At 41.3% G+C, this 26609-nt stretch overlaps 1 protein-coding gene across 1 annotated transcript in view; it reads right to left on the minus strand.

Annotated features, from left to right (window-relative positions):
* The window catches only part of LOC136872283 (suppressor of lurcher protein 1-like), a 171564-nt gene that overhangs the window by 25643 nt on the left and 119312 nt on the right, over positions 1-26609 (minus strand). Inside the window, exon 2 of the mRNA XM_067146102.2 lies at positions 19773-19963. Coding sequence (XP_067002203.2) covers positions 19773-19963 — 191 coding nt within the window. The remainder of the gene's footprint in view (positions 1-19772; positions 19964-26609) is intronic.

Here is a 26609-nt window from a genome sequence, read left to right on the forward strand (position 1 = left end):
TCTGGCGAAGGTTTTTGTTCCACGGTGAAGGGGTGAGGTACTCCTTTCCCCAGTTAGACTGTAGTGATGTTTCTATTTCCATTTTGTTGTATTTCAGTCAACCTAAATCTTATCCGAATGAAATTTTACAGAATTCATTTCAAAAGTTATAGAAAGAATACCCATTGGCCATCAGTGTGTCGTCTCAGAACCCACGAGTCTCAAAACTCACGAGTATCAAAATTCAAGAATTCTAAGAAGAGGATTAGCAAGAATAGGTTTCTCTATCTAGGCCAGTCTCAAACCTCACGAGCAGGACCAGTTCTTCTTTGAATGGATATATGCCCACCCTACTAGTGATGATATAATCGGACATTTTAAAAAAATCAAATAGCTTCCATCCGGTTATTTAAATAATGGAATAAATAATCAAATGAATTTCAAATATCATTCAGTTATATCGCGTAGAATAATCTGTTGCGTCATGAATAAATTTTCCGGTGTAAGTGTGTCGGATGGATAATCGATTGAATTATGTGAATAGAAGAAAAATAGAAATACGCCTCTTTTTTTGCAATCCATGAAGTCCAATGCTGAAGACGGCACAAACACTCAGTTCCCGAGCCATAGGAATTAACAAATGAAAGTGAAAATCCCGGCCAGGAGTCGAACCTGGGACTCCCTGGACCCATTGGACCACAGGCCAACATGCTAACCATGTATCCATGCAGCCGGACGACATAAAATTAAAGTAGGTATATTGCCTGCTGCTAGTTAAAATAAATTTTCAGTTGGTAGTAATTACCGGGGCTTAGTTCTATTATGAGGCCAGAAGACGGCATTTACTTATATAAGAAACTTTATTTTACCGATATAAAAATATTACGACTGTTAATTCACTCATTTAGTGTCATTAGAGATTAATCTGGTCATGAATTTCATCGCAGGGAAATTAAATTACTTATCTCCATTTCCTTCAGAAAGTGGGCGAGTATGATGAACGGTCTCTGATACGCTTTCCGAAAATAATATGAACTCATGCTCCACACGTATGACTGAGTCATGTACTCCCAGATGCCTTACTTAGCATAGATTAATATATTACATCACGCCCCCACGCGATTACACGAAACGCAATGTTATATACTTGTAGTATTGACTACTTGGGTCACCAAATTTATAAAATCATAAATTAAAATGTGTCAGAATTTTATCTAAAATATAGCGAAGTAGCCAATCGCTATCTTTGACGTTCTGTTGCTGTATGTCTTAAAAAAGACTCCACAGCGCTGATGTTGATGATATTTTATGATGATGGTTCTTTCCCCAGCCAAGAAAATGAGGAAAGGTTCATTAAAAATCAATAAGTGTTGAAAACAATGAAGGAAAAGGTGGTGGTGGTGATTACTGTTTTAAGAGGGAGTGCAGCTGGGCAGCCATCCTCTATTAATACTAATCAGAGGGAAAAAATGGAAGGTGGCCCATACTTCGAGAAAATGAAGGTTTCGGGCAAAGAAAGACAAGGGCCTTTTCTAAAAAATGTAAGTACCCCTGGGTCCCCTTTTAGTCACCTCTTACGATAGGCAGAGGATACTGTGGATGTTACTCTGCCACCCCAACACACAGGGGAAAATAATGGTCGGTGAATGACACAGAGGTGTATTATTATTATTATTCGCTAGGGGCTTTACGTCGCACCGACACAGATAGTCTTATAGCGACGATGGAATAGGAAAGGCCTAGGGGTTGGAAGGAAGCGGCCGTGGCCTTAATTAAGGTACAGCCCCAGCATTTTCCTGGTGTGAAAATGGGAAACCACGGAAAACCATCTTCAGGGCTGCCGATAGTGGGATTCGAACCTACTATCTCCCGGATGCAACATTATTATTATTATTATTATTATTATTATTATTATTATTATTATTATTATTATCAAAACATTTTTCTGTGGTCTTAAAGGTAATGTAACGTATTTTTCCTTTTGATATAAATTTAATGTTAATGGTATTGTGGCCTCAGGAGAGGCCTGGTGAGTGAGTCACCGCGCACCTCACCCCTCCTGCCGTCATCGCAGGCAGCTGCTATCCGGAGTCGTGAATTTTGAGACTCATTGGAATATTAATTTAGCTATTAGTTTGCAGTCGTGAGTTTTGATACCATTTGCTAATAATTTTCACACGTGAGTTTTGAGACGAAACCGGCCATAAGTACACTGTAAATTACGCTGGCGTAGGCCTAATTTGCAGTAGCTTCTTCGCCATAAATATCCCAATTATTGATCTATTTAATTTTTTTTTGTTCGTTGCTTGTACGGCCCAGGTGTAGAGCTTAAGCTTCTAGATCTGACACAGTACTGTAAACAATAATTATTTTGGATATTCCAAACAACATATGGAAACTATTCAATTTGTTGGGGAAATTACTGTTATTGCTGAAAAGTAACGTCAGTGGCAAGTGATATGTAGAAGATCCCTATGTATTTTATTAATATGATTAATGTACACAGTCCTGCACCACTGTATTGCCTAACTTAAACATGTCGAGACACATGATGAACACGCTGTGTAACATTGAAACTTGAGAAATCTTCATATTAAGTGAAAATCCAGCTGACACTTGTTTATATTTTATGTTGCATCTTCGAGTGTAGATGTCTGCGGCACCACCTCCAGACTTCTTGGATCTTCGTATTTTCATGAGTTCTTGATTGTATGTACATCGTAATTTTTTATTTTCTGTTTCAGTTCCGTTAACCCAAAACCCTCTTTACCCATTTTCGCAATCAAGTCCTCTTCCGCCGCCCGTCTCATATTCTTATTTCTATAAGTAACGCTGTTTATGTTCCATAAACATTTTTTTTCGCTGTAGAGCTCCACAAATTTGCAAGTTTCTTCTTCCGTCCACTTCATTTTGCCGCCAAATAAACGCTCAACGTAATACCACCGTCTGTACACACATGCAAATACAGCAGTCGAATGACGCGCCAGCTGAAAAATCGAGCGTCCTCGGACTTCTCCGCCAGCTCTCGGAGCTCGGTTCCGGTGGAGGGGGAAGGATAGTGGTGGAGTTACTTTACCGCAGCGGAAACCCACTCTACTCTACTGCCTACTAACTACTCTACTCTACTTGCTACTATCCAGGTCGTTTACACGATGCTAGTAGCTCTACTATCCACTCTACTCGCCTCGCTACTCTACCCGTGTAAACCAGCCCTAAGAGGTACAGTGGAGAGATGGCATGGAATGACATTAGTAGACGAATAAGTTTAGTGGTGTTTCTGAAAGTAGGATACATCACAATATGAAGATAAAGTTGGAATTCAAGAGGACAAACTGGGGCAAATATCCGTTTATAGAAAGAGGAGTTAGTGATTCGAATAATTTACCAAGGAAGATGTTCAATAAATTTCCAAATTCATTGCAATCATTTAAGAAAAGACTAAGTAAACAACATAAAAGATCTACTACCTGGGCGACTGCTCTAAATGCAGATCAGTGGTGATTGATTGTTTGATTGATTGATTGATTGATTGATTGATGGATTGATTGTTTTCACTGTTTCAGCTAACTTCCAACTGAGCTCGCGTGTCAACACACAGCGCCATCTTATAACAGAGTATACGTGTGACGTCATATATTGAGCACAAATGTTGTCTTGCTTTGAAGATATAGATATTTCATGCAAACTACGTTTCAGAGTTTCTATTTTTTGTTGTTGAAATAGGTAACCTCCTCTTTTATCCGTCAGTTGAGACGTTAAACATAATAGTCGTAGTAAGTTAAATACTCTTGGCGATATGCGCGTTCTTCCTAAAAACTAAAAGTGTCTTAACATTTTTCTTTCCATATAACTTTGATCGAGGAACGTAAATCTACGTTAAAAGATAGTGGACGGTTTTAAAGGCTACATGCGGATGTTTCAGCAAAGTAGGTTAGGTAGAGATTGTGCTGTATTATTCTTATTCTTATTCTTATTCTTATTCTTATTATTTTGCTTTAGTTTTTGTATGTGCCTTTGCTGGCGGGACCTAGTGTTTACAGTGCACTATGTCTTCTGGTATAGGCTAGAGCAATTTTGTTACTTTCATAGATCTATCTCAGCTCTGTCCTTGGCTTTGACAAAATGAAAGTGACTGATGTATGAATGATGCTAGTAATGCCATTCCTTCTGCAGCCAGTCCCTGCTATGAATGGTGTGAAAATATTGCTCATAGAGTCAGTTGATGCATGCATGTCAGTGGGCTTGGCAGACTGATATGTAACAGCAACTCCTGGCTCGGTGAGGAAAGCAACGGGAAACTACCTCACTCCTCATTTCCCTAGTACGCCCCTTCAGTGATGCCTAGGCCATCTATGACAGCTGATGGCGGAGCTGTTGAGGATCCACCCAGCCTTCGGGCTGAGGACTAAACATACAGTTTTTGTATATTTGCCAGTCCCATGATTTAGAGTTTAAGTCTACCTTTTATCCAGAGGTCCTGAGTTCGATTTCTGGTTCATCAAACAATTGAACTACGAGTGGATTTATATCACTACGAACTTGGAATTGCGTAGAGAGAATATTGTACACCATACGGAAAGGCTGTACGAAAAATAAAAGCCATGGTTTGCATTTCACGCATACTTTTCACGTTTATATTTCTCAAGGCCATGAAAAAACTAAAAATTCGATTTTGATTATTTTTCACAATGTTGGGAATACTAATTATAGAAATACCTCCAAAGCTGTTGGAAACTTTCCGGTCTGCTGCTTGTAGAGGTGATGCGATTAACGCTGTCGTCCAATTAGCAGGTTTCTTACGCGGGACTCATGCTGATCCTATTACTGTTTGAAGCCATTTTATCCTTGTCTAATAAGATCCCCTTCTTCCCTCATAATAGGCCTATGTCATTGTGGTTTGTGGTAGTTATCTTTATTATATAAATGGAGATTCTATTTCCATCCTCAATCTCATGCCACTGATTTCGTTCTGAGAAGTTACCACGATTTCTCTTAACCGTGGGCAGGTTTCCAAAATATTCCTTTCGTATGCACAGCATTTCTGCAGGATTTATATTAAGTTCAACTGGCCGAAAACACCTCTCATTTTCGGTTTCCCTTCCTATATAAGAAAACAGTATTGCTCTGATGGACTTACAAGGAGTGAACACCCCCCTCCTTGGACACCCATAATTCCTTGTGATTAAGGAATATTATAATGTAATTTATGTTGTATTATGAAAGAAAAAAGGACGAAACAATATTTGTATGTGCATTATTAATTTAATGACTAGGCCTAAATCTTTCCTGTGTCATAAATACATTCGCAGGGAGGAAGCACAATGGCAGGAACAGCCATCGCTTTGTTGCCTTCCTTCATTTTTCTTCTGTGTCACTCTGGTACATACGTATAACGCGTTATCCGTTACTCTATGAATCCTGGCAGCTTATTTCTGTTGTAGAGAAATTGCCTTTTTTGAGATCTGCATGTTTTTAGTCCTTACATCAGGGCGTACTTGTCTTGTGTTGAGTGAGTGTAATGTAGTTACTTAGTCTGCGTGTGCGATTTCTTTCTTTAATTTTAATACAGTGATTTATTTACTCTATGGATGAGGCTGAGGGAGAAACAAAAGTAAACTGTGCTTAACTAGCAGCTTTTTTCTTCCCCCCTTTTATCTTTAACTTAAAAACTGAGATTAAAAAAAATATTCCACTGTTTACCCGTTACGCTGTGGACATCAAAATGAGCTCCTTTACCCCCTGCCCCACCCCATCCCATACGGTTCATGAATATATTTTCAGCTTACTTTCTTCTACCTTTTATCGTAAACTTAAATACTGTACTGAATTTCACAAAATTACATGCCACCGTTTTCCCGTGATGCTGTTTAGCAGAGCCTTTCGATATGGCGACCCTGTTGCTATATGAGCAATACTGTTTTCTTAACATGGAATAAGCTATAGTTGTCACAACCAGTCATAGAAAGTAGGACAGAAGGGGAACGTGCACGTAGACAGAGAAGGTTATCCTGGACGAGGAACTTCCCGCAGTGGCTCGACAACCATGATGTGACAACCTTGATCAAGGGGGCAAAAATACGAATATTTACCTCATGAAGAAGAATATAACGAGGGTGGTTTCCTTGTGGTTCGAACATTTTTCATTATTGCTTTTACGAACCTCTCAAGATGTTAATTTTGAACTGAACAATTATTTGTTTACCTCTGTTCCGTCCCTGTGCGTAACATAACAACAGCATTTCAAGTTTGATTCCAGCTTCACATTTTGGGCCCTTCCTTAGTGTGTGGTTCTTTTGGGGTGTGGACCATTGGCTTTCAGACTTGTAAATCGTAAACCAATCTTTTTCGACTTGTTTAACATTGCACTAACACCTTAATTAAGGCGCAGCCTCAGCGTTTGTCTGGTGTGAAAATGGAAAACCACGAAAACCCATCTTCATGGCTATCGACGGTGGGATTCGAACAGACTATCTCCCGAATGCATGTTTACAGCTGCGTAAATCCTAACGGCACGGCCAACTCACTTGGTCGTAAACCAAATCATGCACCTCAAAATCATCACCTTTTAAAGCAATTACGTTTTACCCTCTCTTCCAACATGTCCCACATATTTTCAATGGGGTTCAAGTCAGGTAATTTTACAGGCCAATCGAGTTGTAATAATGCAGGGGAGTGTTCATAAAACCAGTTTCATATGCGTCAAGCCCGATGAACTTTGCAGTTGTCATGTTGAAAAATCTGGATTTCAATAGCATACTCATCATGCAGATGTTGACTGAAAGGCAGCACCTGATCATCCAGGATGTTTAAATAAACATGGTAGTGGTCAGCTCAGTGAGCGGGCCCAGTCCATGATAAGAAAAACACGCCCAAAAACATCACAGATCGAGGCAGTGTGCGTGTGGTTAAGCAAGGGACTCGTTCGCCCCACCATCTGCACAGGCTTTACGATCCATCTGTGCGTGTGCACTAGAGTGACTGTTCGCCCGGTGAGCTTAGATAAATTCTTTTTTCTTGTGCATTTAAAGCCATTTGGCCTACGTCTCCACTTAAAATATGCTGTGTGTTTAGTCCTCAGCCCGAAGGCTGGTTGGATCCTCAACAGCTCTGCCATCAGCTGTCATAGATGGCCTAGGCATCACTGAAGAGGCGTACTAGGGAAATGAGGAGTGAGGTAGTTTCCCGTTGCTTTCCTCACCAAGCCAGAAGTTGCTATTACACATCAGTCTGCCAAGCCCACTGAAATGCATGCACCAACTGACCCTATGAGCAATATTTTCACACCATTCATAGCAGGAACTGGCTGCAGAAGGAATGGCATTACTAGCATTACTCATACCTCAGTCACATTCATTTTGTCAAAGCTAAGGATAAAGCTGAGACAGATCAATGAAAGTAACAAAATTGCTCTAGCCCATACCAGAAGACATAGTGCACTGTAAACACTAGGTCCTGCCAGCAAAAATAACTACATCTACAGCGCTGTCGAAATTAACCAAGCAAACTCACCAAGTTGTGAAAGCTTCTATCGAAATCGGCATGATTAAGACAGGAATCAATACTCTATTGCCACATTTGTCACTTTGGTTAAATTGGGCAGGTGGACGTTTTAGTGTTTAAGTCAAATTAAATATAAGTATTTACATGTATTTATGCCTGAACAACACGGCAACTCATGATGTTTGCATACATGTTTCTTTCTAAGAACAGAGAACAATGTCCAACCGACTGCGCCATTGGGGTCATCTGGAGAAGTTACAGTTACTCCCATAAATATTCGGTCAGTCTGATTTTTCACACACTTTTATTGGATAGTTATTCTTACACTATAAAGATAACGTTAAATACAACGAAACATGTAGGAAAACATAGTAACACGTTCTACAAACATTGTGATGTAATTCAAAATCTTCTGACAGTCATTAGTACGCCCTCTGTTGTACATTAAATAAAAGCAATAATTCCAGTGCCACCTCAAAAATATTCGGCCACTATACAAAAAGCAACATAAACTCGCATAATTCACAACAATGTTACACATTCAGTTCTTTGTAGGTCCACCTTGATGTTTTAGGACCTATTTCAGTCGATTCGGCATACTGGCGATAACTTTCTTGATATAATCAGGGCTTAATGCCGCCCATTCTTGTAGCAGTCTCCTCTTCAAGTCTCTGAAGGAACTTGGCCGTCGCAATTGCAGAGCTGCCTTCATTCGACTCCATACCTTCTCGATGGGGTTCAGGTCGGGTGATTGTGGTGGAGTTTCAAGACCTTCGGGCAGTTGTACAACAGCCACTCCCTGACAAGTTACGACTTGTGCTTGAGGTCGATATCTTGGTAGAAATTGAAAGTACACTGTATATCAAGTTGTTCCGCAAATTGTCGCAAATTGTTTTTGAGGATAGCCAAATACACCTTTTTTGTCAAAGTATCTTCAATGAAACTCAGTGCACCAACCCCGTTCGATGCTACACATCCCTACACGATTGCTCTTCCTCCATTTTTTTTTACCGTTGCTTCTAAATTGCTTGTTCTCAGTTCCTCGTGACGTTTCCGCCACACAAATTGCTTGGCATCGGACCTGAAGACGTTGAACTTTGACTCATCAACAAATAACACATCCTCCCACCAAGCACTGGGTTTGCGTACGAAGGTTTTTGCGAACTCTAGCCGCTTGTTTTATTTACTGCACTAATGTATGGTTTCCTCCTAGCTTTTCTCCGAAAGAACTCATTCCTTCGCAGTGCTCTTCGCACGGTATCAGTACCCACTTTCTTTCCACACTCCTCTAAAACAGCTGCTGCCAGTTTCGGAGCACTAATTTTCGGATTCCGTTTTCCATTCTGAAGCACAACCGCTCCTCTCGTTGTGTTAGCCTACTTCGTCTGCCTGTCTGGGGAATTGAATCAATTCTGTCTTCATTTTTGCATCGTATTATATCTCCAATTGTTGTTCTGGTTATGTTAAGCATCTGCGATATCTTTCTACGCGATTTACCTCGAGCACGATGGAATATCACGAGCTGGCGTTCTTCAAAAGTGGTATTGTGTTGTCTTTTGCACCCCATTTGATACCATTCCGCAACACTGCAGCAAATGATTTCTGCACGACGTGTCTCGCGACACCGCACTCCTGAACTGAACATTTTGCAACGCTATCTGCCCTGTCTCCGTCAATGAACACAACGGCAATCCCGGCCTTTTCAGGTGACCGAATATATTTGAGGCGTGTCATTTCACCCATGTCCACTATGGCCTTTCTTTTACAGCATACTGTACATCAATGTTCCCTGATTTCTCTTCGGCCTAAGCAACGAAATGTAGTTTCATAACTTGGACACATTTGGTTTCACATTCGACTCATGGGTGCGTTATTGTTATAACTTTTTCGCGTATTTCATCATTGGCCGAATATTTATGGGAGTGACTGTACATAGGTTAGGCCTGAGACAGACAAATCGATACGCTCACATTTAACACCATGTAACTGCGTGGATTCGGTTAGGAAGTGAGTCCACAAGGTTGTGCAGGTACGTCACATCCAGATTAAGCCACTCGCTGTAGATTTGCTTGAGCAATTCTAGCAAATTGCGGAAATGCTGATGTCAGCGTTTAAAAAAGAGGCTAACTACATACATTCAAACCTTACGGTAAAGAAATGATGTGCTGACATTCGGGTTTATAAATTCGGAACTGAAGATGCGATCCGAATGGTTGAGGTATCGTTTGACCGGAAATATGATACGTGAGGAAAAATTTAACATTTTATAGGGCTCAGTAAAATACATTGGGCTCGTAATAATATGTGCCCCGTTGTACTTCGACAATTTTTCGCAATATCTGAGTGTGTTTTGCTTGTACCTATCTGTTCCATATCACAGATTTACTTCCTGCAGCATTCCCTTTCACATCCTGCCATTTTTGCCCGGTCCATTCCTACCACCCTGTAGACTGAATATTAATGGATCTTGAACCCTTGACGTTAAGTCAAGGTCGACCTTCAACAAATGTTTACCTATCAGCTTAATTAGAATATCTACACATTACGTAAATCAGATAGAGATTCGCGGTATATGGATCAATATGAATGAATGAATGAATGAATGAATGAATGAATGAAGAAGAATGATTGAATGTATAGAATATTATAATAACATTCCCCCCAATCACAGATTACCAGCAATTGGACAGAGTATTCATTTTTTGTGACCATTACTAATGTATGGAGTTAATAGTTTATAATAAAAAAATACTAAAGATATTTCAACTAACAAAAATTTACAAAAATATAATTAAAATATATATTATGTCCGCCTCTGTGGCGTAGTGGTTAGCGTGATTAGCTGCCACCCCCGGAGGCCCGGGTTCGATTCCCGGCTCTGCCATGAAATTTGAAAAGTGGTATGAGGGCTGGAACGGGGTCCACTCAGCCTCGGGAGGTCAACTGAGTAGAGGTGGGTTAGATACCCACCTCAGCCATCCTCGAAGTGGTTTTCCGTGGTTTCCCCCTTCTCCTCCAGGCGAATGCCGGGATGGTACCTAACTTAAGGCCACGGCCGCTTCCTTCCCTCTTCCTTGCCTATCCCTTCCAATCTTCCCATCCCTCCACAAGGCCCCTGTTCAGCATAGCAGGTGAGGCCGCCTGGGCGAGGTACTGGTCATACTCCCCAGTTGTATCCCCCGACCAAGAGTCTGAAGCTCCAGGACACTGCCCTTGAGGCGGTAGAGGTGGGATCCCTCGCTAAGTCCGAGGGAAAAACCGAACCTGGAGGGTAAACAGATGATGATGATGATGATATATATTATGCTACTTGTTTAAGTTGTACTAATTCAGATATATTTTCGTAAATGGCACAGGAAAGGGACTGGGCTGACAATAGCGTTGGAATTCACTATCTCTCGAATGCAAACTTACAATTACTTTTATACATTCCATAAAATCATCTTGGACGTATTTTTAATAATTAGACAAACTTAGACTTTTAATTTACAGTATTTCATACATTTTAACTAAGTCACGAGATACAAGATACATCCTCACGTATATCCTTACTATATGCATCCTCTTTGTTTTCGCCTGCCTTAGATATCTTTCCCCCACATTCCTTTGATAATATTACATCATTTTACTGTTCCCCTTATTTTTTTCAATTCTCTGTTTAACAATTTAACATTATTGTTAAGTTCAAGTTCACTTTTAGCTTTGCCTATAATTTTCGCATCTACATATTTTTCTCGGATTTTCTTTTTCTATATATGGATGAATATTACGAATTCGGAGCTTCGGTGGCTCAGACGGCAGCGCGTCGGCCTCTCACCGCTGGATACCGTGGTTCAAATCCCGGTCACTCCATGTGAAATTTGTGCTGGACAAAGCGGATGCGGGACAGGTTTTTCTCCGGGTACTCCGGTTTTCCCTGTCATCTTTCATTCCAGCAACACTCTCCATTCTCATTTCATAGCATCTATCAGGCATTAATATATCATTTTGGGAGTGGCGACCCCATCGTACTAACAGCCTATATATGCTTCATTCATTACATCCCTGACCTGGTCAATGACTGGAAAACAGGTTGTAGGTTTTCATTTCATTTTCATTACGAATACGAGTTATTTATAGAGACTCATTTTGGTTACTTCTTCTGGCTTACTAGCGAGTACACTGAAACAAAATACTTCACTTTCTAACACAACCTTCATATGCTGTGGCTTCTCTGCAGTGCAGCATGTAATGTAACCCAGCTCTTTAACACTCTCGGCATATCGTGGTTCTCTACAGTCGTCATGGGACTGTCCTCGTCCCAGAGAATGTGAACGTGCTTCCTATTCGTAAGCAGACGACATTCTGAGAATGTGTTGACTCGACACGACCAGGCTGTAACCAAACCTTGGTGAATAATACGGTCGTGCGGTTTGCTAGTTGGACAAATATCAGACGTGTTTGAAAACTACGGAAACACCAGTTTCCCTCTAGCAAATAATTCATCTCCGTGCCTCTGTATTCGTGAGTGTTGCAACATGTATGTTATTCCACATGATTTTCCACATTCTCTCTTGTTACACGTACGGTACATTCGTCTTTGCTGATAGATGTTTTTTTACAATTTGGTTTACGTCACGCCGACGCAGATAAGGGTTAGGAAAGGGCTGGGAGCGGGAAGGAAGCGAACGTGGACTTATTTAAGGTACAGCCCTAGTATTTCCCTGGTGTGAACATGGGAAACCACGGAAAACTACACTGACTGAGCAAATGTTATGGGATAGCGCAGCACTGATGCGCAGGTGTGTTGTCTGCGCACCACACGCCCCTGTGCCAGCGGCAGTTGTATAGGAGACCTTGTGAGCAGTGGCTGTGCATGTGACAGGTGTAACATAAAACGTCGTCGTGAGCTGACACCGTTCGAATGGGGTATGGTGGTCGGTGCCCGACGGATGGGAAGTGCGATGTCGGAAGTGGTGCGGGAATTCGGCTTCACACGATCAACCGTGTCCAGGGTGTATCGCGAATGGTTGAATGCGGGTGTCACCGTTCACAACAGACGAACGACCGGCCGTCCAGCCACCCTCGATGACCGTGACCGGCGACATCTGAGACGGATTGTCAATAGTGACAGACGGGCAACCGTGCAACAAATCACGGCTCAGTTCAACAAAGGCCGTGCTAAATAGGTCTCCCAGTGGACAATCTGTAGGAACATGGGTTCTATGGGGTATGGGAGCCGGTGCCGCACACGGGTGCCACTGTTAACCCAACGTCATCGGCCACAACGACGCGCATTTGTCGCCAGTCACCAGGGATGGACACTGGAACAACGGCGTAACGTGATATGGTCGGACGAATCACGATTTCAACTGCACCATGCCGATGGGAGGCACCGTGTATGGCGCAGACCACAAGATGATAACGCGCCGCCACATCGCTCCCACGTCGTCCGGGAATGGTTCCAGAAATATGCAGCGGAGGTCCAACGACTGCCATGGCCACCCAGGAGCCCCGATATGAACCCTATCGAGCATATCTGGGATATCCTGTAACGCAGGCTCCGTGCCATGGATCCTGCACCCACGAACAGACCAGCATTGGCGGCCGCTCTGCAAATAATTTGGTGTCAGTTGCGTCCAGAGGACTACCAGGGACTTGTTGACTCACTTCCACGACGTCTCACTGCAGTTCGCAGGGCCAGAGGAGGCCCCACACGCTATTAGGTGACTATCCCATGACATTTGCTAAGTCAGCGTATATTTACGGTTGCCGACAGTGGAGTTTGGACCCACTAATGTTAAGATAGGTTACATCGCGCATTCCTATCTACGAAATGTCACTGTAAAATTTGTCACAAATGGAACATAATAATTGCTTTTACTTAAATGAAGTGAAAAATCTGCGGTAAATTAAGAAATACCGTCGTTATTAGAGAAATACATAAGGCTTTTTGACAGGACTTCTTTATGTCGTATTCCGCTGCTGGTGCCGTCTTTTGTTAATTTCTTGAGGTCCAGGGCTAGCACCGAGGAATGGGAGTGCTATGTCTGTGGATTCTCATTATCTTTGTCCATATGACTAGAGCGGCCAGTTCAAACAGCAAATTGGAGGTCAACAGCATTCACGATGTTATTTCGTTCTTCAATGAGGCAGATGACCATGTTATAGTGATGTGGCTGGAACTCTACGGAAAAACAACTAAGGATGCATTCAACAACTTGGCGCTGCACATTACAGAGAAATATCGTAAGTACCACAAAAATGATTTTTGTTGAAAGAAAAAATAGCATGATCTCTGGACCAATAAATATTTTTTTAAATTTTTGTTCGAACGAAAATAGCATGATCCCTGGACCAATAAATTACTAGTCCACAGAATTACTCTTATGTACATTGGCCATAGCTTTTTGTCGCCTCTTAAATCTTGCATATCGCGATACAATTCAGGAAATGATGTCACTGACAACTGAAGCAATGAAACGAAAGCAAAGAACTTCAGTGAACACAGACATCACACACGAAATTGTTGAAACTGTAAGACAAACAAAAGACATACGTGTGTTACTGTGAGCGTAGCACCAAAAGTTCTTGTAAAGTAGTAAAGTAGGTATTTACATAATATTCTCCAAAAATAAAATATTTCTTAATTTACTGCAGATTTTAGACCTCAACTGTGTAAAAGCAATTATTATGTTCCATTTGTGACTTTTTTACAGTGACATTTCGTAGATAGGAATGCGCGACGTAACCGTTAAGATAAATATAGTAGCGTTTCCACCTAATGGAGCACTAAATAATGAGTTACGTAAAAATTATCGGCTAGTATCTTTTTCCCTTTTTACTCCTCATTGTACCGAGCTCGATAGCTGCAGTCGCTTAAGTGCGGCCAGTATCCAGTAATCGGGAGATAGTGGGTTCGAGCCCCACTGTCGGCAGCCCTGAAGATGGTTTTCCGTGGTTTGCCATTTTCACGCCAGGCAAATGCCGAGGCTGTACCTTAATTAAGGCCACGGCCGCTTCCTTCCACTTCCTAGCCCTTTCCCCTATCGTCGCCATAAGACATATCTGTGTCGGTGCGACGTAAAGCAAATAGCAAAAAAGAACTCCTCATTCTCTTCTTCGGCGGCTCACAGTATGCTGATTACGGAGCCGAGAGAGATTAATCTCTTTGTTATATCTTCGAAAATAAAAATAATGGAGCCCCCATTGAGTATAGTACAGCATTGCACACTCAGACTCCAGCAACTCATCTTCCTTATCAGGGTGCGAAATCGGAAAGAAATTGTGTGGGGGGAGAAGGATCATAGGGCTTCATTCAAGCAGTATCCGGACAGGGAGGGGTATATAATTCCCTTGTAAATAAATTACTCCTCTCCCTGAAAATGTAAACTTAAATGTTTTTGTTTGAATTCTGTTGTTATAACAAGAATGATGTCCAATGGAAAATTATTCCCGCGTTTCAGACGGCCTTGCCAGAGTGAAACAGGAACAACAGGCTGCATGTGCGGAGTTCCACCGCTACGTTCTTTACTGCTCAATGTCTGGCAGTCGTCCTATTATTTCTATCTCATGTGTATTATTGTTGATGTTTTTATGAAAATATGCACAGTAAAAAGCATTGATTTCAGTAATATATGTGTTACATTTTCCTCATTTTATAATGAAAGAATCCCCCCAGGGCAATTTCAGTGGGGGGGGGGGGGAGACCTTTGAGATAAAAACATCGATGGGGGGAAACTCTCCCTTTCCCACCGCCACGATATCGCACCTTGTTCCTTATCCTTGGCGGCGAAATAAGCCTGTGACGCCTAAAGAACTATTTACGTCCCCGTCCTTCAAGACCCTTTCTGTTCGTTATTTAATTCTAATAACAAAATTATTGTATGACCTCTGGTACCTTTTTTTTTACAATTTGTTTTACGCTGCACCGACACAAATAGGTCTTATGGCGAAGGTCATAGGAAAGGGCTAGGAGTAGGAAGGAAGCGACCGTGGCCTTAATTGAGGTCCAGCCCCAACGTTTGCCTGATGCAAAAATGGAAAACGACACAAGACCATCTTTAGGGCTGCCGACAGTGGGGTTCGAATCCACTATCTCCCGATTGCAAGCTGACAGCTACGTGACCACCACCAGGCGAGTTGGCCGTGCGTTAGGAGCGCTCAGCTGTGAGCTTGCATCCGGGAGATAGTGGGTTCCAATCCCACTGTCGGCAGTCCTGAAGATGGTTTTCTTTCCTATCCCATCGTCGGCATAAGACCTATCTGTGCCGGTGCGACGTAAAGCAAAAAAAAAAAACAAAAGGCTACGTGACCCACCCTTACAGAGCCACTTGTTCCATCTCTGCTAGGTTGCACATATATTTTGATATGACGACATTTAGCTGCCTGTGTGTTAATTTAATATTATTATGTAATATTATTTAACAATTTGTATATCCCATCTACTACTAATTTTTGCAGTTCGGAGACGCCAAGGCTCTGGAATGTTGACGTAGCCACTGCCTTTTTCTGGCGAGACCTAGTCTTTACAGTGCACTACGTCTTCTGGTATGGGCTAGACCAAATTTATCCCTTTCATTGGTCTCACACTCATTCTTGCCTTTGACAATATGAAAGTGACTGAAGTATGAGCGATGATAGTAATGCTATTGCTAATGCAGTCCCTGTTATGAATAGTGTGAAAGTGTCACTCATAGGGTTGGTTTGGTGAGTCCATTTCAGTGCAACTTCTAGTTCAGTGAGGAAAGCAATCGAAAAAAAAAAAAAAAAAAAAAAAAAAAAAAAAAAAAAAAACCACTTCACTCCTCCTCAGTGACGCTTAAATCATCTATGACAGCTGATGGCAGAGCTGTTGAGGATCCAACCAACTTTCGGGATGTATACTCACCATACATAACACGTAACTAAATGCTGGGGCTGTACCTTAATTAAGACCACGGCCGCTTCCTTCCATTCCTATGCCTTTCCTATTCCATCGTTGCCATAAGATCTATCTGTGTTGATGCGATGTAAGGCAAATAAAAAAATACACATATAAATAATTACTTGTCCATAGAAAAGTAATAACAGGTGTTTACGACACTACTTAATACCAACTATACGCAAAAACAACTCTAAAAAGCATGCCCGTGTAATTGAACATGTTTTTAATTTTAGTGAATAGTTTTGTACCACGCAGGCATATATGGGAATATTTGAGACATAAGGAAGTGCCCGATGATATCATAGAACGAATACAACGATTATTTGATGAAACCAAATGTTGTGTCCAGGTCCAGGATGGAAGACCAGGTTGGTTCGAAACGAAGAGTGTAGTCCAGCAAGGAAGTTGTTTTTCACCACTTCTCTTCATAATTATAATGGATGAAGTTTTAAAAGTGGTTAAAGAAAAGGATCCAACAATTAATGCCCTGGGTTCTGCTAATGATGTAATGGTATGGGGTTAGACAGAAGCGGAAGTACGAAGTAGACTAGATCTCTGGCATAAAGCTTTTACAACATTAGATTTCAAAATCAACAAAACGAAGACAGTTGGCTTGGTGATGAGTAGAAACTCTCCAACTGTTCATCTAAGAATTGGGGATGAGGATATGGATATTGTAGACAACTTCCAGTATTTAGGTAGTGTTCTGTCATCAGACAATACAAAAATCAAGAGATTAGCAACATAATACAGAAAGCTTCCAAATTCTATCACGCTGTACGTCAAAAGCGATCCTGCGCGCGACCCCTACCGTCTAGTCTAGTAATCGTGGGCTAACATCTTCTAGCAACAGTGGTAGTTGGTCACGGAGAAACTGTAGGCAGTGGGCTTCTATAAAATGGCTCTCAGGGAAATGTAGGCCAACGAGGTGGTCACCCAGTATACCACATCAGATATTTGCTTCCTCTGACATGCTGTCTCCCTTACTCAGTGGGTATTGTTAACACTCCAGTAATTATGACGATTCGCAGTGCCATTGTTATGATATTGTGACTAATCCAAAAACAAGATTTTTCGACACGAACGCGCGATCATTTGCCATCTGCCTCAGTATCCATGTTCAGAAATTAACCCGAGCTTGGAAATCTCGCCCGTGGAGATCCTGATGTAGCCGTAGGTCAGGGCCTCTCAAACGCCCAAAATTTTACGCGTGCAAACTGAGGAGCAGAGGTCCTGTGCACAGTGCATCTGTCCCATTCGGCTCGACTCGGACCAACGCTTCGTATCTGGGCGACTCGGCTAAGCTCGGCTCAACTCGGCTCGGATTTGGAGCGCTACGGAGCAACTGAGGAAGAGGGAGACAGGCGGAGGGAGCGAGACAGGCGTAGGGAAAGAGAGAGACAGCGCTATTGCTCCAAATCAAGGAGTGGGGGTCTGCACTCTGGTCAACCAAGCGAAGTCGTCTTTTGCACCGTGCACCGCGCAATGCATTGGTGCATGCACCCTGACAGGCCCTGCTGTAGGTGATAGGGACATCTACAGTAAGATCCGAACAACAGACGACTGGGTGATGTCGGCCTGATATGCTACTGGCCGGGCACTCCTGTGAGGATTCCCCTGGATAGCGTCCGAAACAATCTCAGCAGTATCACCGGAAGTGACGCAGTTGTATGCAAACGTCGCTTTATACTCCTAAACGTATTGCGATTTGTTGCCGTCTAAGTAGAAATCTCTCGTGACTCGTGGTACAGGCGTCGTGCTTGTTGTGCGTTTGCGCTTACCGCACCGTGGATGAGGAGCTTATCGTCGTACTCGTCTGCTGGGTGCATAGCGAAAGAATGACCAGCACGACTGGGGCCACACACCAACTGAGAGACGATTGTAAACATGTACGTATTAACGAAAGCTGTGTGCTATTCGTCAAATGTGGCACGAATAGCCTTGCGCTTGAACCTCGAAGTTCCTGTGGCATTACAACCCGGCACTGAACGATACATGAGCCAGCACTTTCGCCCATATTCCACGGCCCCGCGCTGACAACTCTTACAGGTGTTCTAGAAACTATACACGATGTACATGTACTACCGTTTCACAAATTCATACCTGTTGTTTTGTATCTGCATCATCGTTTTTATCCATACTTTCATATCTTTCCCAATCTGATCGCTTGACACGAGCTATTTATCTCACCTTTGACAGATCGATGAAGAATGCAAATATGATTTTAGAACGTACTTACTGTGACGCAGCGGCCTTTCGTGTCCTGTCGCTAGAGACTGCTACAGTGCCTTGATACGATATCAGACTTAGGCAGAGGACTACCACACCTTCGTGTTCGTTGCATTAGAAGGGTGGTTTAACATCAAGAAAATAAGGGGAAGGAGACTCACCCGCTATACTCATACCTATGCGCAGTTGTGAGAAACGACTTTGATCCAAACGGTAATGAATGAATGAATGAATGCATCTAAAAGGTATGAAGTCATCGACCGAGCAAATTGGCAGTGCTGTTATGGGCGCGCAGCTGTGAGTTTGCATTCGGGAGATAGGTTCGAATCACCACTGTCAGTAGCCCTGAAGATGGTTTTCCGTGGTTTCCCATTTTCACACCAGGAAAATGCTGGAATGTACCTTAATTAAGACCACGGCCACTTTCTTCCAACTCCTAGGCCTTCCCTATCCTATCGTCGCCATAAGACCTATCTATGTCGGTGCGATGCAAGGCCACTAGCAAGAAAACAAAACAAAATCAACGCATCCTTCCCACTCCTAGATTTTTCCTATTCTATCGTCACCATAAAACCTATCTGTGTCGGTGCGACATAAAACAAATAAAAAAAACTGCACAGGCCGATGTACTTTCACCTCACTTTGCAATCTACAGCTTACTAGTATATCAGCTATCAACTTCATGTGAATAAATATGCGGCATTGCTATGTTCAATACTAGTTTATTAAGGCAATGATTACGTCTTGTTAGTTCTGAGGGCAAATAAACGGAAAGTTTAGACAGCACTATGCATTTGTTTTTCTCTAGTATTCATTCTGCATTATTCGCGTAACTATAGAGACCGATGTTTTCAGATAGTCTATAAAAAGCGGATGAGTTGAAATTAGATTGTGAATGTCAGGTTTTATGCATGCAGTATGGTACTCTTAGCTCATTATTTTCCAACCGGGAGATATTTCACTAAGGCTTTATTGCACCGGCTAATTATTCCGTCTCTGTTATGTATTAATGAGCGTGAATTAATTTGAGATAGAATATTACTTGGAAAGTTAGAATTAATTTATAAAATAACTCCTTTTAGAAGAAAAATGGAGCGTGAAAACCTTGTTGTTTACAACTTGTTATGTGAACTTCACCATAAAGAAAACATGCTCTTACTCTCCGTAAAGGTGTATGTCGCTTTGAATCCTCGGGAGTGACTGGACGAGTAGATCCCACGGAATTCGAGCAGCAATCTCGGCCCATTGGACATGAGGGGCTTAGGCACGGCGCTGCCACAGAAATTATCAATCTTCTCCATTCGACCGTCGATATGGACGTAAGCCACCAAGGAATCGATACTCTCACACCTGAAACAAAACATAAGGCGCTAGAAATGCAGTCAAGAAGAACATAAAAGTATAACTCTGTCAATGTTAGATTATGTATTCCTAGTCCACAATTATCATCAGACATTCACAACATATATAAACAAATAGCGTGTGCTCTAAAGCACAGACACTTGGAAAAAACTATAACAGCCAATTCCAAACCGAAATAAATAGTGCATCTGGTGACGAACAAGAGTGTCATTTAATCAATAGGGCAACGGTCAAATGTTTTCCAAGTTGAAGAACGGTCGTAGACAACATCGGACGAGTTTCACTCGTGAAGACACGGAGAAAAGTCTTTGCTAAAACATAAATGATTTCCACGGTTTACTTCAATCACACCACAAAGTCCCAAAATATTATATTGTCTACTACCGCATACGGAAAAACAAACAACGCGGAAAAGTTATTTACTTGCAGTGGTACAGTATGTGTTGAAAATGTGCACCATCACGTACTACACACACATTATGTTTGTTTGTATGTATGTATGTCTCGAATGGACTCAAAAACTACTGGACCGATTTCGCTGAAAATTTTACAATTTGTTCTTATTACCCCTGAGAGGGTTTAGGAAGTGGTTTGAACGAAATCAGATGGGTAGTTCGGCATAGGGGGTGAGAAGGGTGAAAAACAATAGGGGAAGGTAAGTAAACCGCATGACAAGTCTGATCAGCGGGTTGCCTAATCAACAGTATGTAAAGATATGATGTGTTTCTTAAAACTTATCTATACTAATATATAAAGAGGTAAAGTTTGTTTGTATGTAATGGCTAATCATAGAAACTACTGGACCGATTTTAAATATTCTTTCACTAATAGAAAGATACATTATCCCTGAGTGCTATAGGCTATATTTTATTTACTGAACAATTCGAGGGGGCGAGGGGGCGAAGTGGGGAGATATAAAATACTAGGCTAATATAGGTGAAATATCGAATTTGTCGTATAAGGACGAGACAAAGCTCATTTTTAGCCCCTTGACTCAAGGAACAAAACTCGGTAAGCTCTGCGGGCCCAAAGACCATGTTTTAATGCCCTAAAACCAACCGTTATTGAGATATTGGCACCACACTACCCCTCCGCTAGGAATCGGATAAAGAAATGAACTGCCGTAACCATGGAAACATCAGCTCCAGTATGCTTACAGCAGCGAGATTATCTACAATATATCACAAAAACCTAGCATGTTACAGACAAAAATTTGGTATTTGGAATCTCCTTTAAAATTAAAGAATACAAATTTTTGTTTTCAGAAAATCCACTTAAGGGGTGAGGGCTGAAAGGAAGTGAGGAAGGAGTTGAATATTCTTATATGAGGATACATATATCTCAGAAACGGAAGATGTTACAGACGTTAAAATTGGTAGGCCGAACTTGGAATCTCTTTTAAAAATAAATGAACGCACTTTTTCTGAAAAATCCACTGAAATGAAATGTCGTATTGAACCCATAATTCTACGATGAGAAAAATATTTTTTATTTTTCTCAATATTTATTTAAAATAACAAGCTACTTTTATTTTTGAGAGCAGCCATGTTGCGCTTCCAAAAGCCTCGCTGTCGCGTGGGAACGATCTAACCCGCGGTAAGCTCGTGAAATACCGTGACACCTTGGCGGACTTCGAGCACAAAATAATTTTTCAAATTCACGGAATTCTGCGTAACGAGAGATTTGGCAATACAGTAAATACAGAAATAAATAATCTAAATTATTCTTAAACCCTACGTAAAGATAGAGCCCCCAGGGTAAAATATAAATGCAGTTAAGCCTAAGTACAAATCCGCGTCAGATCCGAGGACTAGCTCCACGTGCCCAGGTCAATGGATGAAGAAAACCCGCGAAACGCCCGGGCAGAAATAATTTATTTCACCTGTTGCGAGTGTGGTAAAATTATGAGATTAACATCCAAATAAATCACAAGTTTGTCCGGAATTCTGGAACAAGTCTCATGAAATCGGTCTATTGGACGCGAAATTAGCAGATTACGCAATCAAGCTTAGTAGTGTGTGTGGCGTCACTCGTAAGACTATAAAAGGAACCCCCCACTGCATATTTTTCAGTGTCGATCTGGTTTTTGAAGCAGCGAAAGCTTACGCCCGTCGTCAGCAGAAAATTGTACGAGATTGATCTACAAATAATTTAGTACATGTTCGTGGGTGAGGTCCACATCTGTTAGAAAGGGAAGGTGATAGAAATTTTTCTGAACTTTTGCCGACAAACTGTGAAAGCATAGGCGTCAGTTAAAGTACATAGCAGATTTTATTGTATCGCCTCCTGTGCGTTTGAAAGTGTTAAGAGAGTTGGGAAGCTGGTCAGAGTAGTTCTGATTTCGTTACCTGTTGAACACCTGTTGTGTTGGGGTGACAGAGAGACGACTCTGGAAAGAAGGTAGACAGTCGCAGTTGACTGCAGAACGAGGGAGGTTTGTTGTACAAATTATAACGAGGAAAGTGCGTGATTTGTGTTGTAATTTAATAACGTGTGAAAAGGCAGTGTTTGTAAGATTGATATGTTGGAGAAGATGATGTTATTTGTACCAATGTGCGGCTAAAAGCACGAGGTCAGCTGGCGACAATGTAGCCAGAATACTGGAGATGACGTCACTTGCAGGTCTGTCTATATTTGTATTAGGCTATGTTGTAGGTAGATTTTATTGTTTGTCCCAACCAATTTTTCAAGATGATTGTCGGGTTGATATTTGTAATTATCAGGCGAAAAGTGTTATAATTTTGGTCAGCATGTGAAAAAATTTAGTTTGTAAAATTTCACGTCAAGAAACTGTAAAATGCAACGTTTAAATCTGGTGTTAATGTTCTATGAGATATTGTCAAAAGTGAGGAAAATCAGGAAAGCGATGATGATAAAGTAGTCGTGGCGAATGTCTTAATTTCAAATATCGTTTGAATTCAGAAGTGTTTGTAAATAATAATAATAATAATAATAATAATAATAATAATAATAATAATAATAATAATAATAATAATAATAATAATAATAATAATAATAATAATAATAATAATAATAATGTCTACCGTGGGATATAATGTTCCTATGTTAAAAGTGCATTTAACCAGTATGTTTTACAAGGATCGCAGGCATTTAGATAATTCCAGTGAAATTCGATAGAGTTATGTTTTATTCATGGGAAGTAAAATTTTGTGACATCGTGTATGTCGATGATACGGAAAATCGCGGTATGTTCTTGTATTCTCGAGGTCCGAAAGTTGTAGTAACAGTAAAGTAAAGAGGTGTATTTTATAATGGTTGTTGTTTTCACAAGAGGATTGAAATATGAAAAGGGTCTTGGAAATATAAGAAAAATGGATTGAGAGCGGAGAATTTATATATGTGGAGATGAGGGTGATAGGAATACTGAAGATGAAAGGGAGCCTGGATTTTAAGTGATACCGCTGGGATAAGGCGAGGAGAATGAGTTTGAGACACGCTATGTTTGCCGAGTAAGTATTTGTGAGACAAGCTGTATTGTGACAGGCTGTAGTGTATTCCGCTAACAATCCGAAATTTGAGACGACTAATGTGTGAGGCACCGTAGATTTCTAGTAAGATCCCCAGTGAAAACGATTCTAGTAAAGATTAAAAATCTTGGTAGTAAAAGTCAAGCGACCAGTTACGTAAAGTCCGTATGAATATTAAGATAATGTGACCTCAAGGATAAAAGAGCATTTAGAGTACACGGTCGGTGTTGTTTGACCATGTAAATTTATTGGATTTCGTTTCACTGGATAGTCATAGATATAAATATTTGGAAATTAACGGTAGGCGATTTGAGGGTTTCCAATGCGGTAGTTATTATTTCTGAATACATCCACACAATGGTAGACGCGTGTTGGGAATTATCATTTCTTCCCTAAAAACTTAATTGCACAGGCTGAGATTGTGTTTGAGTTGGAGAATTGTTCGACATGTATATTTATTTTTCGAGCTCACGTTCTGTAACGAGATAGAGACTTACTGCATTTTTCGACTTGCATTCGTTTAATAGTAAGAGACGTTGTTCCGTTGTGTGTTATTAGTCTGACCAGGTTTACCATTGAAATGTCAGAGTTGGTTTGAAATTGCTAGTTCGCCTGATATGCTAGGGGATGCGTAGCACGACCCATTTTTACGCCCGACCATACATTTAGCACGTCACATGTTATCCTTGGAGTATATTGATGGTGAGACGTCCTAGTTCACGCTCGACGATAGAATTAGGAAGTTATCATGTACATAGAGATTAGTGTTAGGATGTACAGACTTTAAGTGAGCCCGACGATAGGTCTGGGATGTCAGCTATGCATACTCAAGTCTCAGATTAAATGTTTTTTTGTTTTGCGAAGTGACTTGGACGAAGGTAGCATCTACAGTAAAATATGACATATGAAGAGGGTTCAATCGGTAATAATGAGGCCAACTAGTGCGCAGCTCCAACAGCTGGAAGGTGCTCCCTAAGATAACAGGACCGTTATCGGCGAATGAGGGTTGCCCAAACATTTGGATATCGATCTGATTGTGATTAAATATTTTACTGTAATTCTCCATGCGTGTTGAGTTTTAATGACTTCGATATGTTATTTTGTTTCACGGACTTAATTGTTTTGTCGTTCTGACGTCCGTTCGTTTGATAGTGTGCATATTGACACTCAATGTATTAGTGTGAGATTTGAACTGCGAATGTGGTTTCGAATCGTCAGCCAGTAATATTATTTTATTTTCAATCTTTGTCGTACTTTCATTTTATACGTAGTTGAATTCGATTAAGTGATCACTTTATAGGTAGTGTGTTGGGACAAACAATAAGTAGATGGATCTGTAATGGTAGTCATTGTTTTCAAAGGAAAGAATTCCTTAAAGTTGTTGTATTTTTCAATGTGGACTGGTAATTTTATTAAGCGTAAAATAACCATTTCTAACCTGAAAATCGGTTCAATAATAATAATAATACTTTTCAAGTGATTTACCACTTTTTAATTAACTTCAGTGTTTGGCATTTCTTCTAAATGCGTGATGAATAAGTGTTTTCTGCATTTCGCAGTTTTGTTCCTTCAGAACGACGTAACGTAAGATCCTCGCGGATCATGTTATTGTTGGTTCCTTCCGAACAGTTGTTTGGGGTGATGCACATTTAGCATCGGGATTACCTTATCACTTAAGGGTGTCATGAATGACAAATACATGGTGGAATTTTATTTCAATTGTGAATGATGCTGTTAACTCGTAGTGAACACCATGCTTTCCCATAATATTTCGCAACCTATCCAAAGCAACTGATAGTCAATTTGGTTCGATTAAGGGTCCATTCGGCGGGTGTTACGTATTCGTAAGGGTATTCGACTGGTGGATAACCTTAATTGAGAGGAAATCAGGCGTTCTACTTGTTGAAAGTCAGATTTTCCACGGATCGTGTGGATTCATTCTCAGTTCTCGTTGGAATAATAGGTGCCCGGTTTTCAGGTCTTTCCTTTTTCTGTTTTTCAGTTTCGCTGTCCACTAATTTATTACTTTCTCCGAAGCAACTCTTCGATATCGTGAGAAATAAATCAACGCTTTGCAATGTGACTGCGTTTGAAACATTCAATAATAAATGACTTATAATTTTTTTTATTTCAAGGATTTATATTAAAATAATAATGTTGTCGTGTCATTTCGATTTTAATAAAAGTTAGTAAGCACATTTGCTCCTCATTTCAAGTAGTTAGGTTCTCTTCTGAACCCCATCGTTTGGTTAAGATCGTGACCGAATTTATTCCCGCAACGACCCATGATTTAAGAGTTCTATATTGTTCTACTGTAGCAGCCGTGGCCGACCAACGATGGAATGGTAAGTTCAAGGGTTCAGTATGGCTTTTAGTGCCGGGATATCCCAGCAAGGGTTCGGCTCGCCAGGTGCAGGTCTTTCTATTTGACTCCCGTAGGCGACCTGCGCGTCATGATGAGGATGAAATGATGATGAAGACAACACAGACACTCAGCCCCCGTGCCATTGGAATTAACCACTTAAGGTTAAAATCCCCGACCCGGCCGGGAATCGAACCCGGGACCGTCTGAACCGAAGGCCAGTACGCTGACCGTTCAGCCAACGAGTCGGACAAAAATCCACTTAAGGGGGTAAATAAATTTCGTGTGGATATTTCTAGCCGAGTGCAGCCCTTGTAAGGCAGACCCTCCGATGAGGGTGGGCGGCATCTGCCATTTGTAGGTAACTGCGTGTTGTTGTGGTGGAGGATAGTGTTGTGTGTGGTGTGTGAGTTGCAGGGATGTTGAGGACAGCACAATCATCCAGCCCCCGGGCCATTGGAATTAACCAATTAAGGTTAAAATCACTGATCCGGCCGGGAATCGAACCCGGGACCCTCTGAACCGAATGCCAGTACGCTGACCATTCAGCCAACCAGTCGGACACTTAAGGGGGTGAAATATTTTTAAAAAGCGGGTGATATTTTAAAATGAGTATCTTCTTCTCTTCTGCCGGTTTTCCCACACCTGTGGGGTTGCGGATGCGAACTGTGTCACACATGTGGATTTTACGCTGTTTTACGACTGGATGCTCTTCCTGACGCTAACCCTATGTGTAGGGATGTAATCACTATTGCGTTTTCCTGTTGTGGTTGGCAATGTGGTG

Source organism: Anabrus simplex, chromosome 4 (genome assembly GCF_040414725.1).
Source record: "Anabrus simplex isolate iqAnaSimp1 chromosome 4, ASM4041472v1, whole genome shotgun sequence".
Lineage (NCBI taxonomy): Eukaryota > Metazoa > Arthropoda > Insecta > Orthoptera > Tettigoniidae > Anabrus > Anabrus simplex.